General features: G+C 40.4%; 1 protein-coding gene across 1 annotated transcript in view; it reads left to right on the top strand.

Annotated features, from left to right (window-relative positions):
* NKAIN2 (sodium/potassium transporting ATPase interacting 2) overlaps positions 1–15763 on the top strand; it is a 572965-nt gene that overhangs the window by 483033 nt on the left and 74169 nt on the right. The window contains exon 4 of the mRNA XM_056344570.1: positions 1071–1271. Within this exon, the coding sequence (XP_056200545.1) occupies positions 1071–1271 (201 nt within the window). The remainder of the gene's footprint in view (positions 1–1070; positions 1272–15763) is intronic.

The raw sequence follows: 15763 nt of genomic DNA, 5'->3' as shown, positions 1-15763 counted from the left end.
TTAAATAGTTGTATTTTAAAATCCTTATGAGAATCTTAATTATTAATGTAATCAACAGGCTGAAGAAAATGTAGGTTAGGTGTGGGGAGAGTCTGGCTTTGCAGATTACTTAAAAGCAATTTTTTTTTGCATGACTGAACACATGTGCGCACAGACTAGTCACACTTTGCAATGAGGTTATACTTCTAAATTATTTATAAAGGGTTGGTAAACACTGTAGACTATTACAGAACCCACAAAGTCCATAGTGTTGTTATGACTATGTATAACACCCTCAAGTAATGTGCAACCAAGTATAATTTATGACAGTCATATCCATAGTATTGTTTATGATTTATATTAATCATTTATTAATCCTTTATGAACTATTTATGAATTCAATCTTAATGTAAAGCATGGCTGACTAGTTACCCCATTGCAGTAGCTGCATAGGAGTTAAATGTTGCAGGCCTCTGCCCCTTCTTTTTAACAAGGCAACACTTACTAGCCGTTTCCTTACTAGGACTCCTAGGAAGTTAGAAATATGACAGAGGCATTACAAAGAGGTTTTGCTTGTAAGCAAACAGAATCCTTTTTTGACATCTTCAATAGTTCAGTAGAGCTACCACAGGTGTGCTTCACAGGGCACATGAGACAAAACCCCTTGCAGATCACCCACACATATTAAAGTCTATGAAGTACTGGTTCCTGAGGACTCTTGTATAGTTTGATACCTCAGACAGCCAAAGTATGGGCTGTATTTCTAGGGACTGAGCAGAGGAGGGTTGCTATGTTCATCAGTGCTTATGGTTTCCGCAGGAAAATGCGCACTGTAACAGAAATTACTGCTATAGTCTAGGCTACCATAATGTCTAGGGACAGATCCTGGCTTGCAGGATTATTCTTCTGCTCCAAAGCAGTTCTGCCTGCCAAGGTACAGCTACTTGTGCTTGCTGCTGGCAAGCTCCTCTACCTTTCATGTGACAATGCAGTTTTACCACTGCTCTTTGCTTCTTTATGCATCCTGTGAAATCTCATTTGATACTGGAGTACCCTCCCAGCACATTAATACTTCACTTGTGTTTTTGCAGGAAACAGATCTCATTCTGACCTTTAATATCTCAATGCATCGTTCTTGGTGGATGGAGAATGGGCCAGGCTGCACCGTGACCTCAGTAACACCAGCACCAGACTGGGCACCAGAGGATCATCGCTATATCACTGTCTCGGGGTGTTTTCTTGAATATCAGTACATAGAAGTGGCTCACAGTTCTCTTCAGATCTTCCTTGCAGTAAGTCTTTGCAGATAGCTTCACTTTTACCGTCTTTTCTAGATTTCCTCTAGCAGAACATCCAGAATAGCAGACTGTTGTGGCATTCATTCACAGACCCTGGCTCTGTTAGTTTTGTTATGAAACTGTTGTCATGCAGCTAGTTCAAGACACCTGTATACAAAAAGCTCCACTATACATGTTTATTGCTGTAAGAACTGCTGACATGGCAGAGTCTGTTTTCCTAATCTCCATTTTGAACCACTGACCAACTGACCATGCCACAAATCATTTACAGCTAGGTACATCCAAATTGCACTATAGGATAAAAGTTGTGACATAATAACAAATTACAGCTATATTTGTGAAAACCAGATTGAATATGAAAGAGAAGCCAAAATGAAGGAGTATTTTTCAACAGTAAAAATAGGTTCACTGATCGGTTCACAGGACTCAAAAGTGATCAGTCTGTCTTTAACCATATTAATCAATGTGCACTGGAGGAGAATGGGGGAGGCTCTTCCCAAAAAATCAAAATGTTGAATGAAAATCAAAAACAGAAACCTTAAATCTTTGTAGGAGGATAAGAATCCACTGATACACTGCAGAAAGTTTGTAAGGAATGAAAACAATTTGTTTTGGGGAGAAATGGTAGGTTTTTCAATTGTATTTACCTGTACTAATCATTTTGCCTTGTGTTGTCTCTGACCTAGGTGAAAAGATGACATAAACACTGACTTAATTACACTCAATGACAATCTGCACTTTTATATTTATTCTGGTGATACGTACATGTTTATACCCAGATGGAGATATACATGACTGCAAATAAAACTGTTTCTATACACATAAATTTGGACTAGTATCTACGTGCATGGCTTCCTCCATATAAATCTTTTGTTCAAAAGATTCCAATATGTTGTCCCAAGACTGATCATACTGGTAAATGAGAGGAAATTTAGTTAACTAGATCAAGAAGTAAATGTAAGGTGATTGGACAGTCCATAATATACTATATGGTCCTCAGTTACCCAAAACTGAGCAGCTTTTCTACCTGTCTATTCCTCAGCCTAGCTGTAAATGGCCAAGTGTAGAGGAATAAATCTGGGTTACTTAGCATTGATAATATACAACTGTGGGTTGGCTTCAGGGGCAGTGGGTTGGCTGATGTAGATAAGGTGCAGGTGTAGCTCGTTCCTGCTAAGTGGTTAAATAGCCCTGAGGATTGTGGGAGAGGGGTAGAGAAGGAGCAGTGTGGTTTGGCCTCTGGAGGAAGGAGATACCGCACAGACAGTAGAATCTAGCCAAGGGAAAAGCCTTGTTGCAGCCTACTAGTTTGATTGTGCTGCAACACACCACCACCCTCTTTCCTGCCCTATAGATGCTGCCTGTGCTGTAGGATACAGTCTTCTATAATTCCTTTACAGCCAAGGACTAGGTGAGTTCAAGACAATAAATCTCTGTGTCAAGACATCTCTGGGAGCTCTGCATGGAAGAGATTGGTGACTGATTCACCTGGAAACCCAGTTGCCTCCCTTCAGTGGAGCTAACCCAGGTGTCCTCCATGCTCCTCAACTTGCTGCACTGCAGCAGAGCAAAGGGACCTTAACAAAGTAGGTAGTAAGGCAGGCACTAGACAGGTCTGGAATACAAAAACAACCCTTTCTCCAGATAGTTCACACCTGCAATTTTGACTAGCTACAGCTGATGCAAAAGAGACAAAGTGATCAGTACAATAAAATTAGTGTGAATAATTAAATAAGATAAAAATAAATATACAAATCTATTTAGAAACAATTGTTATCACTCAAACAATTGTTATTAACTCATAAAATCGTAGATTCATTTAGGTTTGAAAAGACCTCTAAGATCATCAAGTCCAACTGTTAACCTAACACTGCTAAGTCCACCATGAAACCACATCCCTAAGAGCCCCATCTACACATATTTTAAATACCTCCAGGGATGGTGACTCCACCACTTATCTGGGCAGCCTGTTCAGTGTTTGATAACCCTCTCAGTGAAGAATTTTTTCCTAATACACAACACAAACCTCCCCTGGCACAGCTTGGGGATGTTTCCTCTTGCCCAGTCACTTCTCATCTGGGAGAAGAGAACAACACCCACCTGTCTACAGCCTCCTTTCAGGCAGCTGTAGAGAGCGGTAAGGTCTCCCCTGAGCCTCCTCCTCTCCAGGCTAAACAACCCCAGTTCCCTCAGCTGCTCCTCATAACACTTGTGCTCCAAACCCTTCCCCAGCTTCGTTGCCCTTCTCCAGACATGCTCCAGCACCTCTGCAACCGTCTTGCAGTGAGGGGCCCAAGACTGAACACAATATCTGAGGAGCAGCCTCATCAGTGCCAAGGACAGGGTGACAATCAATGCCATAGTCTTGCTGGCCACACTGTTTTGGATACAAGCCAGGATGCTGTTGGCCTTCTTGGCCACCTGTGCACACTGCTGGCTCATATTCAGCCAGTCGTCAACTAGCACCCCAGGTCCTTTTCTTCTGGGCAGCGTTCCAGCCACTCTTTCTCAAGCCTGTACTGCTGCGTGTGGTTGTTGTGACCCAAGTGCAGGACCCGGCACTGAGCCTTGTTGAACCTAACACAATTGGCCTCAGCCCTTTGATCCAGCCTGTCCAGATCCCTCTGCAGACTTTTCTGTCCTCAAGCCCTTCAAATGAGATATCCAGGTTATTTTTCTGCCTTAGTCTTTTGTATGTAATGAATGATGAACAAGAAACTCAAGGAATATATAGTTCAATACTAATTCTGTTCCTGATGCAACAAGGGGTTTTGTGTGTCTGTGCCTAAACAGATCTGTGTTTCTAACTTTCTTTACAAGCCAGGGGAATGGTTCAGGATAACAAACTGTTGGTAATCCACTAGCTGTAGGCAACTATGGCTGATTTTATATTTCCACTCATGTTACTGTAAATATGATTATCATAGGTAAAGAGCTACACAGTGTAAGTATGGGTCAGTTTTCCAGACCTGCTACTTGCAACTTTACCATTTACATCATTTTCACATTTTCAGTTGTGTGTATGGGGTTCTTTTTCTAATAGAAATACTAGCATAAATTCACTGTCTTATTAAATGTGGTGAGAAACAGAGGAATTACTTGGTACTGCTCAGTGACATATAACAGAAGAGTAGACATTGCTTGGTTTTCAGCAAACTAGCTTTCAACAAACCTGAGCTTTAGATCACTTTTGTCTCCAGCTAGTAGAAAGAAACCTTTCCTTTCAGTTTTCTTTTATGGGCACTTAAATGGATCTTGCACTTTAACTGTAAAACTATAAATTGTAATCTACAAATCGGTTACTTGCTTTCTATCTGTATTTCTGTACATTCGTGACAATGGTCAAGCTAATGTTGATCTTGGCTTTTTTATGGACTGGTGGTACTGCATCATGTTTTTAAGGCTGTTTTCTACTGCCTACAGATAAAATGTTACAAAGGAATTTAGCATCATTGAGGACCACTTATATCAGTCTTTGAAAACATTACACTGAGTGTATTTTGTACAGCTTGCCAGTAAGCTCACAAGGAATCCAACTACAGAAGGTTAGGCTTCACATCGATGTGATATTTGCTGTGGATTACTTAGTGGAAAGAATATGACAGCTAAGATAAAAGCTATAAAGCCCCCATAGTTCATACTTTCTAAAAAGCAAGTCTCAGGGTGGGCTATGGAATATTGCAGTGATTGCAGACAGATGCTCTGCTGAGGAGGTGCAGAATACTCATAGTCTCCAAGAGGCCTTCTCTCTCCCAAGGAACATGTCCTAGAAGCAAACGGCATCAGATTGTGAACCATACAAATGCCACTGCTAATTTTGTGCAGGTCAACACAGATTTTATTTTTTTAAGAGTGAAATGTTGAGGAATTTTCATTTCTCCTGCTGCTTAAACAAAGTATTAGTTACAGCACTGGAATGTTAAAAGACCCCAAAGGTCAGGAGAGTCCCCATTGTAATCCCATTTAACAGCGTGGTATTGTTCATTGTGTGACACTGACCTTGGAGACTAAATGTGATGATGCACAGATATTTTGCCAGCTTTCCCAAGGAGTGGATTTTGCTCAGGATAAACAAACAACTGGACAAAATTGCTAATTTAGCTTACCCTGAAGAAGTAACAGAAAATTTAGTTTGGTGGCCTCTATACTTAGACCAGCTAAATGGTCATGATTTAGAAAATCTTCAGAATGGGGAAAAATTGAGAACTAATGTGTGTAAGAAAATGCTCTTATAAAACAAAGATTGTCCCAATTTGGGTATTTAGCATTTATGTATGCAAAGAAGGGCTGGAATAGTCCACAGTGATAATAGGGGCTGCAAAGCAGCCACAACTATTCCGTTGTCCTGCGACACAAAGCGTTTAGTGCATTGGGTGATGCTGGTGGAAGTTGACAGACACTGTTAAAAAGAGGGATTCAGAGTGAAGAAGGGAGAATGCAATGAAGGAGAATCTATTTCACTGAATGCAGCTTTGCAGCCTGCAGTGCTGCAAAATAAACATTTTTTAGGGCACCACCTGCAGCACACAGCTGTATGGAACTGAACAGAACTACTAAGGGTGTGCTTTGTTCTGCTTTGTGTGAAACCCTGCAGTCTGGGAAAATATGTGGGGAAGGTATTTCTATGAAGCAGCTCTCTCCTTTCCTGCCATCCCCAATACCTGGTGAATATCATAGCTGAATCTGTAGAGGTGAGATCTTAGCTTCATTGCACTTTGACAGCAACAGTAATTTATTTAATGCTGTGCTTATACCTGGAGAAAAAAATGCATCATTTCAGCCACATCCAATTAATTTGTTTTGTTGCAGAAAGCTAACCCTCAGTGCAGCCTGTGCTCACATGCTGGGCAAAACTCTCCACTCAACGCTTCTCTTCCAGGGAAGTCCCATTTACAGAGCTATGACATCTTGAGCACCTGGACCATCCAATGTGCTCTGCAAGGACCACAACTCTGCATGTCCTTGGTGCCTACATATTACCAAAGTGAACGGGTCTAGTGATGACATGACTTGGATACCCATACACTTCATACATTAAAGTGTCCTTATGTACTTAATGGTTATTGATTCTTGCTGCTTACATCAGAGATGTTATTTCATTTTCAGGATTACTGGGTTATCAAGGATAGATATACTTAAATCACTGATCTCTGGAGAGAATTGTTCCAGGTAAAGAATGAGGTCAGTGATTGTAATGGAGATTTGATTTGCTAGTGGTTTGTGAAATTTGAGTTGCATTCTGTATAATATTTACAGAGTAAAGGCTGAAGAAAATTTCCCACCTACCCCTAAACGATAGCAGGTATAGCTTCCACTTCACCATGGAAGGGCAATGCCTGGGAGGGACACAGTGCAGGGTATGCACCCCTGCCAACCTTGGCATGAAATGTCAGTGCTTAAGGCAGTCATTATCTCTGTGTATAAATAGTATATGCACCCCAGCTTTTTGGTCACACAGCTAAAGAAGACTCACAAGCTTACAGTTTCACAGGCATCCGCACCCATCTATGTCTAATTCTAGCTATGGATCCTAGGTACAATTTTCCTCATTTGTGCTTTTTATTGAACTCTTACCTTGTAACAGGAGGTGAAAATCTTTTTAGTTCAGGCCCTGAGCTGTGGTTCAGGTCAGTGGGTTTGAATTCCAGGCCTACAACGATGTCCTTGGGAAAGTCATTTCATTTCTCTGTGCCTCTTCCCAAGTGCTGCGGAGAGGAAAGCGTGCCTAAATTTTTCATGTTCAGTTTATAAGACAGTGTACCATTAGCATAGATAGGGATCTCTTGGATCTCTCAAAAAGCCTCTAAATGTGGATGGCATCCAGTACAGCAAGGCCTTTGTGTGGTACAAGAAAATTATAATAATAGTAATTGCATTTCATACAGAAATGGAGCTCAGATCCTCTACATCTTCCTTCTGTCTGTGTTTTACTCTGATTATGCATGACCTGCCCCAACTCCCACAAGGCTGTTCTTGCAAAAATCAACAAATTAAAATCCATTTGTAGATCAAAACTCTGAAAATATGCAAATAAAAGATCAGCCTTGGAGATAAGTGTGACAGAATTACATATCTATTTCCCAGCACAGGATTAAAAGTATTTATTATGCTTGTCTTTTACTCCTCACTTACACCCTCACTTACAGGAACTAAGTGCCCGAGTTATGGGAATAAGACTAAAGCAAAGGCACCACTTTAGCCAATTCAGTTTTCAGTTATATAGCCCTCAAAAAGATTAATTATATAATATTATTCCAGTAAAAATGAGTGGGGAAAAAGTATTTCCTATGTCCTGTATCTACATTATTGATGGTCACTTACATAACAAATAAATAAAACCATAAGTAAACTGTTACATAAAAGTATTGACCATTTTCATTCTGATCCTGTCCACTGACTTTTATGTGCTGTATATTAGTCTTAATTCCTTTTTGTTCCTTCCTGTATTTATACATGAGTATATGCTTCATGCAATCATTAAAATTATTTCATGCTTTAAAATTTGTAATATGTAATTATCCATCCATACTAGTTACAGTAAATGTATACTGTTTGAGATTCTGCAAAGTCTGTGTCATGTGTAATACCTTTCAAGCTCTGATGCTGTCAGATTGATTTAAAACATCATGAACCATAACTGTGTTATTAAGATGCAATAATACAGCTATGCAGTTAGGATGCCAGCTTCAAAATCTCAGCTCTGTTGCAGACTTACAGTATGACCTTTGCCAGGGTGCTTAATTCATGCCAATTATTGTCTGTACTATACAAACAATGGGTCTTAAATATTTCAGAAAGATGTTGCCAGGATAATTCCATTAAACATTGCAAGGTAATCAAATATTACAGAAAGGTGGTCCATGTATGTATTTAAGCACTTAGAACAGTAGAATAGCATTAATGTTCCCTGCTTCTGTCAAGGATTTATAATAATTAGAATAGGGTACTCTTAAAACCCTTAATGTTAGCACAGCACAGGTGACATTAAATAGTCTCATGCCTTTGTGGAGAGATGAGAGTAGTCCAGAATAGTGTACTCTCACAGGAATTTCTTTACTGGAGCATCTATTTGTGCTTTAGATTCACATGCTCAGATATGTTTCTGACAGTATATCACTTAAAAGCCCCCAACAGCACTGCAGACAATATGAGTGCAAAGCAAAGCAGCAGTTCCTGTCCAAAAGAACTAACATTCAAAGTACAAAACAAGCCAGCCAACCCATACAAATGGAAAAGAGAGGAAAGACAGGAAAACAGAGAGGGAATATTAGTTTGCAGTGTCATTGCACTTCCTCTTCGACCATCATCAGCTTTTTTGTAGGCATGATACAAAAGCCTTAAAAAGGGCTATGAAGCAGAATAATGAGTAAACCTTGTGTTATCTGGTGGAAAATTCTCCTAAAAGGTAGTAAAAGAAGAAAGTGTGTGAAAGTGTGAAATTTGTAAAATGGCTGACAACAAGCTGGTGGCTCATCACCATTGCACTCCCATACAGACGGGAAGGGACAAGCCATGTGGGACAAGCCACAGAGAGCTTTGCAGGTTGAGTAGTTGAATTTCACTGGGAGAAACTAAGGAGACGAAGTGGAGGGATAAAGCAAGCTGTGGAAAATCATATCTGCAGTAACCTTTCAGATGGGCTCAGTCTAGACATGCATTTGTCAGGAGCAAGGAAAGTATGTGGCACACGTAAAGGGAGGATGCTCCTCTGGAGCTGGGACTCACTGACTGAGAAATCAGCAGAGCAGCAGCAGGGCAGCAGAAGTTAAAGGAACAGAGAGCTTATAAACTCCTGCACTTAGAACAGGAAAGGGAAACAAGCCTTCTGCAAGGGAAAAGTACATTCTAGCTCTTTTTTCTTTTTCCTTTTATTATTTATATATATATATATATATATGGGAAGACATTGGTGAGATCTGAACAGAGAAAAATACTCACAGTTCCTCCAGAGACACCAGCAAATGACAGAGCAGGACTAAATGAAGAGAACAGTGGGAGTAAAGTGTGTGGGTATATCAGCAGGACAGACTGCATGATAGGAGGGGCAAAAGAAGTTGAGGCAGGAAGATGAGGGAGGGAGTCATTGGAAAGCATGAAAAAGAGAAGCTGCCTATCTAATGATGCTGTTAGGAATGAGGCAAACAGCAAAAGGAAGTTTCTGTAGGTCCCAAAATATGCATGAGTAGAATCAAAGAAAGCATAAGTCTGCCCTGGTTTGTCCAGGTTTCTAAAAGTAGACAGGCATGTCCTTTTGTCAGAGCTACAAAGACTCAGGGCAAGGAGCGATCTAAGAACTTGTATTATATTAAAGGTCTTCACTGAGTTCAGGTGGGTAATACTGATCTTTTAGGAAGTGTCACTGGTTGATGCAGGCTTTGGGTTCTGCTAATAAACCAGCGTATCCCATTCCTGTGCCCAAAATACATACAATGTGATATGCTGGGAAAGAAGAAAGAAGATACAGATCAGATCTACTTGCTGCTAATGCAAAAAGCCAAAGCTCTTGCAAAACATCTGACCCATAAATGTAGCAGTAAACTAACACTGGATTCTTAATTTTCCAGTCATCAGTTCCTTTGTGCTGACCAAAAGTAGTATATAGTATATCTATTTGCAGTAACAAGCCTGACGCCATTTTCCTTTCCAGCCAACATAAAGGTCTTCATTTGTGCAAGAAGCACATCTTGCACATGAAAGTGCACACTCAGATTTACCTTTGCTAATGTTGCTTCCCCACCTCCCTCCCCCTCCACAGCAGGCTTCACCTCTTCCACTTGCACACTCACACACATACCTTGCACATCAGCTGCCTTTTTCTGTGCATGTAGAGTGGTGAGAATATTTATACGTGAGAAAGGAGACAAGAACTTGTGTAATCAAATTTTCACTCTTTGAACTTAATGGTGAAAATAACATTATTTAATTAAGGTGAAGTTCCTTTCTAGGGCAACACAGTGATTGAAAGAAAATTGATTCTTAATGATATAGATTGGTACTTTAGAAAGACTGTTTTTTCACTGCAGGACTGGGCAAAATCAGCACAATGGGAAGAGGGTATGAATCATTGTGAAGTGCTAATTTAATAACACTGTCGTGCCATGTTAGCAGAGGAGCAACATCAGGCTCAGGCATCTTTGACATTGCCTCAGAGCACAGTATATTGCTGTTTCTCTGACAATAATGTTAGAGCATATGTCATTAGTGTTTTGAAGGATTACTATAAGAGCTTTCCTTATGCCTACATGTGTTATCTGTTGCTGCTTCTATCAAATTTTACCTGCATTTCTTCACTACTCTTGCAGAAAACTGAATTGTACACATCAAATCATAAACGTTTTTTTAATGAGAGGGGATCTTTGTCAGTAGAATTGTACTCCTTCATTTGCCTAAAAGCTTCCCTTCTTAATGAACTGGGCTCGTACAAAGCTGTTATATGATAATTGTCTGAAAACGTTTGCTCTGACTCAGTGGAGAGAAGTCAGCTTTAAATAGTTACCTGACCAATAAACCAACCAGGTTTATTTCCCTGACAGAATGAAAGGCAACAGCACCAGCATGAGCTGAGTGAGCTGAGACTGGAAGAAGCAGTTCTTCCTCTCATAGATCCTCTTGCACTAGCAAAGGAAAATAGTGCATGTGATTGGGGGTAGGGGGAAGGGATCAGAATTGTAGCAACCAAGAGCTGAGCATTAGACCCATTACTTTTGAGGACTGAGGGAAGTTTCTTGAGAATTTGTTTTGATCATCTCATATGTATTCCTTCACACAGGGGACTGATTCTGGCTGACTCTGTAGGGTAGATAGTTATATGCTAAAGCAATAAGATCATGGTTCTCCTACGTTCAGTGCCTCATGGTTGTCCTGGGGCTGGGCGATGCTGGTGGTGCTATGCTGATTGGTGATGCTGGCTTGCTGGCTTACTTCCTCCCACAGCTGGGATTTAAATTATTCCTCAGTTCTGGTGCTACCGCAGTCCTGTTACCATTTCTGTGACATGGTCATAGCATAAGAGTTTATGTGAACACTTTCCAGGTATATGCAGGTCAGGTGCCTTGGACTGGGGTCTTTTTAGCCAGTTTTGGTGAGCCTCTACACCAGGGGTGCTCAAACTACGTCCCGCAGGCCGGATACGGCCCCCCAGGGTCTTCAATCCGGCCCCCGGTATTTACAGAAAGCCCCTGCTCCCCCCCGCTGGGGGCTGGGGGGGGAAACCAAGCAGCCGCAGATGGCTGCCTGCCACTGCATCCGCGCGCCAGCCCCTGTTTAAAACGTTTGAGAACCCCTGCTCTACAGGAGTTTTTATGTTTTGAAAAGTTTCTGGACAAAAGGCCTAGTCCATTTGATTTTCTTTTGTGATTTTACATGATAGGGAAACCAAATTACACGTGTTTTAGATGTAATAATATAATATAATGTATACATAATAATGTATAATAAAATAATATAATGTAATAAATAAACAATATTAAGAAGAGTAACAATAAATAGCACAAGTTTCTGAAATCAAAAGTATTTGGTTACAACATGTAATTAAACAAAAAGGAACCCCACTTCATACTGAAAGCTCATAGTCAAGGTCAAGGTTCACCAACCCCATTCCTGAGCTGGTTCTGAAGGTACAACAAACACATGAATGCTGCTCCTTAGAAATATTAAAAAAGCATTCACAGTACAGATATACTTCAGTTTCACTATGCTCAGTATTCTTGCTGTTATTACAGTACTGCCTTGTTCTGCTGTATACCAATTTGACAGCTATTATTTTGCTACACGCCCATAAAGAATCTCCAAATCTGGAAGCAAGAGGCTTCAGTTCATGAGTCAAGGTAATTTTTTCCTGAATAGAAGAGAGGGAGTGATAAAACACACAGCCAACTTCCTCACTTGGTTACGGAGAACGTTTTCTCAAAAAATGCAGAAAAGGCCAGTACTATAGCTGGCTTTCAGGTAAGGCTTTCAAATTTGTCAAAACTTTTGTAGTACACTTTATGTAGTATACTTCATATTTCATTTTTGTGTGCTGTTAGCACAGCCTCCTGTGCAAAAGCTGAACATGTAAAAGTATATTATTATCTATGAAAACATGGAATTACCTGTTTTGTAGCTTTAGTCGTAACAATTCTGGTCCCAATCCCATGGTTCACAAAATCCGGTCTGTTATATTCACCAAAAACAGTGTCAGCAACTGCAACTGGTCTTGTATTGAAGGTACTGCTCAGTGACAGATTCCTAAATTTCTGTAATACAAGTTTGATAGAGCTAACTGTGCCCCTAAAAATACTAACTGTGCCTAGGGAAAATTGAAATCTAGGAAGCATTTAGATGTCCCTTATCTTTAGAATGTGTAAAAAAAATCCCAATAATTTACATTACGAATTCTGTAACTTTTTTCTTCATTTTCTAGCACAGACATCATAACAAGGCTTTTGCCTTCCTGAAAAAAAAGTAGTTACTTTCTGTGGCAACTGTGTACCCTAAGACCATTGGAATAAGTGTCTGAGGCAGTTGATGAAAATGGTGTCAAAAATCTCCTCATATTATTTTTGATGTTGATGACTGAAGTTTCTCATGCAACTTTAGAAGCAGAGCTGACCCGGAATTTTCTGAAGAAACATGATTCTTTTGGAAAATGGATCAGCCCTGAAATATTTTGTCTTAACAGTGTCAATGAACTTAATTTAAAGTATAGGCAAGTGACATTTAACATAGTACCTGTTTTCCTGCTGGATTTCTTGGCTGGCTGCTTGGACTCTGGACTTTCATGGTACATTAATACTTGGACAGGGCACATCCTAAAAATTGCAACATGACTATCCGTGTTTTACTTTGGCTACAGTACCTGTCATGCACTGCCCCACCTGAGCTATCACTGTCCCAGACATCATCAGAGCATGAGTGCAGGGGTACCACAAAGCAGGGAGTATCTGTGATAGCCGGTTTGGATCAGCTCATCTTCTTCTGGAGGATAAAAAGAGCTTATTTGTGTGAACACAAGCTGTGCCATACCACTTGGCCTCTAGGCCAAAAGACATTCTCCAAGTTATTTCAGTTGCTACTGTGTCTATATACACTTCCATACATCCACAGTGCCATGGCAATTACACACTTGGTCTGTGTATTGTAGAGATGTAGTAATACCAACACTAACCAGATCTCAAGCTAGTGTTTGTGTCGTGCTGTGGCCCCACAGCTCGGAGTCCAGGAAAGGAACATGAACTGTAATCTAGTAGCATGGGAGGAACGTTCATTATTTGTAGGGAAAATCCTAGGGTTTTAGTTCTTATGTAGCATGCAAAACAATGTGTACAATAAAGATCCTCTGTAGACACGTCTTAAGGATTCTTAGCTCTCTGACATCTGCAGTGCTGCAGCTCTAAGGAGAGTGGAATCTGAGATAACTTTTTGACATAAATTTGCTGAAGCTTCCACCTGAAGCCCAGATTTTAAGTTACAGATAATATTAGTTAGTGATAAATGTCATTGTTTCATCCAGCTTAAGAAAATTACTCTCCCTTGAAATCAGAGGTAATCTGTTCTTTGCGCATACTCTCAGTAGACTTCAACCAGTCCTCACCATTTATTTAATAGATGTGATCTTCAGCACTTGTTGGACAGGTAGAAAGCACATTTGTGGACTGCTGATGTGTTTGGGGGGCTTTCCAGACATGCTCCTCTTAACAGCACCATTCACCTAAACTGCAGCACTATTGCGATATCAATTTTTCAGCACCCAACTGCTTGAAACTGATTGGCATAAAGTGATTCATGTTTTCAAAACCAATAGAGCAGATTTTTTTCCCAGAAGGCAGGGGTTTTTTAACTCTGCCCTTGAGCTCTGCCAACTTAACCTCCATTCTTCTCCGAACACGGTAAAGGAAATAGCTATTTCTTAATGTATACAAATTAATAATGAAATGTTGGGACTTTTCCTTTGCTTTATTTTATTTTTGGATGTCTGGGTTTGCTGCAAACAGATCAGTCATGTGTGCGTAGTCACAACCTGAGGAAAAAAAGCATCTGCAAAACCACGGGAGTGTTTGTCTGCTGGTAACAATTGTTGCCATAGATGGGAATTCAACATTGACATGACAGAATTTATTTTTCCTTATATGTAGACAATGATCAAGTAATGACATCTGGAATCTACCCTAGAGGTTCAAGTCAATGGAATATTAATAGCTGCCATTTCCAGCAAGGAGGATGTAACAAGAGCACAGCAGAGGAATCTCCGACATTTTTGCACCTATTGTTCTTCCTAATTAGTTAACCATTTCTCCTTCCACATGCTCTTCTCCTAAAGATCAGGGAAATAAATCTGGGAGTGAGATGCAACTCCCTGTCTCCAATTTAGGTAAACTGCTGTTCAAACAGCCCTATTTTCTGTGAGAGCTCTGTCTGGGGCTGCATCCTCTCGTCCTCCTTGCTCCCACTGAAGCTGGGAGGGGTGCAGACCAACTACACACAGCTGATTCACAATGAAAACCAGGCACAGAAATCAAGGCAATGCTGGGCAGTCTCATTTGAAGCACTCACCATTTTAGCAAGAGATTACCAAGGCTTTCCTTAGTAATTGAATTCAGTGTATCCAGTCACGACAAGCAGGGAAAGTAGGTGGAAGAGAAGGACTGTCAAGCCTTGCCTCAGATAATCCTGTTCTTCCCATTCCTCTCATTCAGAAAGTAAGTATTAATAGTCACTTATACATAAGAAGAAATAACGAGGCTTAATGAATCTCCAAAGATCAGCTACTTCATAAAAGCAAATGCCACACTTTCATCAGTTAAAGGCCTCCACGTCTGACATCAGCAGCAGAGGGAATTTTTATTTTAAAGCAAATTGCACCCAGTTTTGGTAAATCATCATAGAATGATTACTCGACTTTTATCCAGTCAATGTTATACCTCCCCAGTGAACTCGTTTATTGTCAGTATGTCTGCTTCAAAACATGTCTTCCCTAGAAAGCACTCCTTCATTCAGCTTCCCGCCAGAAGCAGGGAACAGCTTGAAGCCAGCAGCTGCTCTTGAACAAAGCAGGTAGAGATGCAGAAAGGCTGTCGAATCCATAACAATAGGCACATCATGACATAATTACAGCAAATCTCCAGAGTGGTCTGTACACACAAAATGCCATATGTTTTGGGTAGAGGAAGTGTGCATCAGTAAAACCATAGTATAACATAAGCATTTCCCATAGTAGTCCTGTTAGCACGAAATTGATTTTTTATCTCAAAAACTAGCATTGACAGAACAGAGGACAGTATTTGAATGGTCAGCTAGTTAGACTGGGGGGATATAATTAATATCCTGAAGGGCAAGAGCGGGTGACAGAAAGGTTTGGGGGGATTTTCTAGTTGTAACTGTGCAAAATCTAATATCTGGTGCATCCATTTAACCTTTCTTTGATACGGCTTTCTTTCACCACTGCATGTAATATCTGTTCTGTTTTCTAAGTGTCTTCATTTGACTTTGAACAGGTTAATAGGATT

The sequence above is a fragment of the Falco biarmicus genome, chromosome 6, assembly GCF_023638135.1.
Source record: "Falco biarmicus isolate bFalBia1 chromosome 6, bFalBia1.pri, whole genome shotgun sequence".
Taxonomy (NCBI): domain Eukaryota; kingdom Metazoa; phylum Chordata; class Aves; order Falconiformes; family Falconidae; genus Falco; species Falco biarmicus.
Note: the sequence above shows the minus strand (reverse complement) of the source record. Positions and strands in the feature narration are given on the sequence as shown.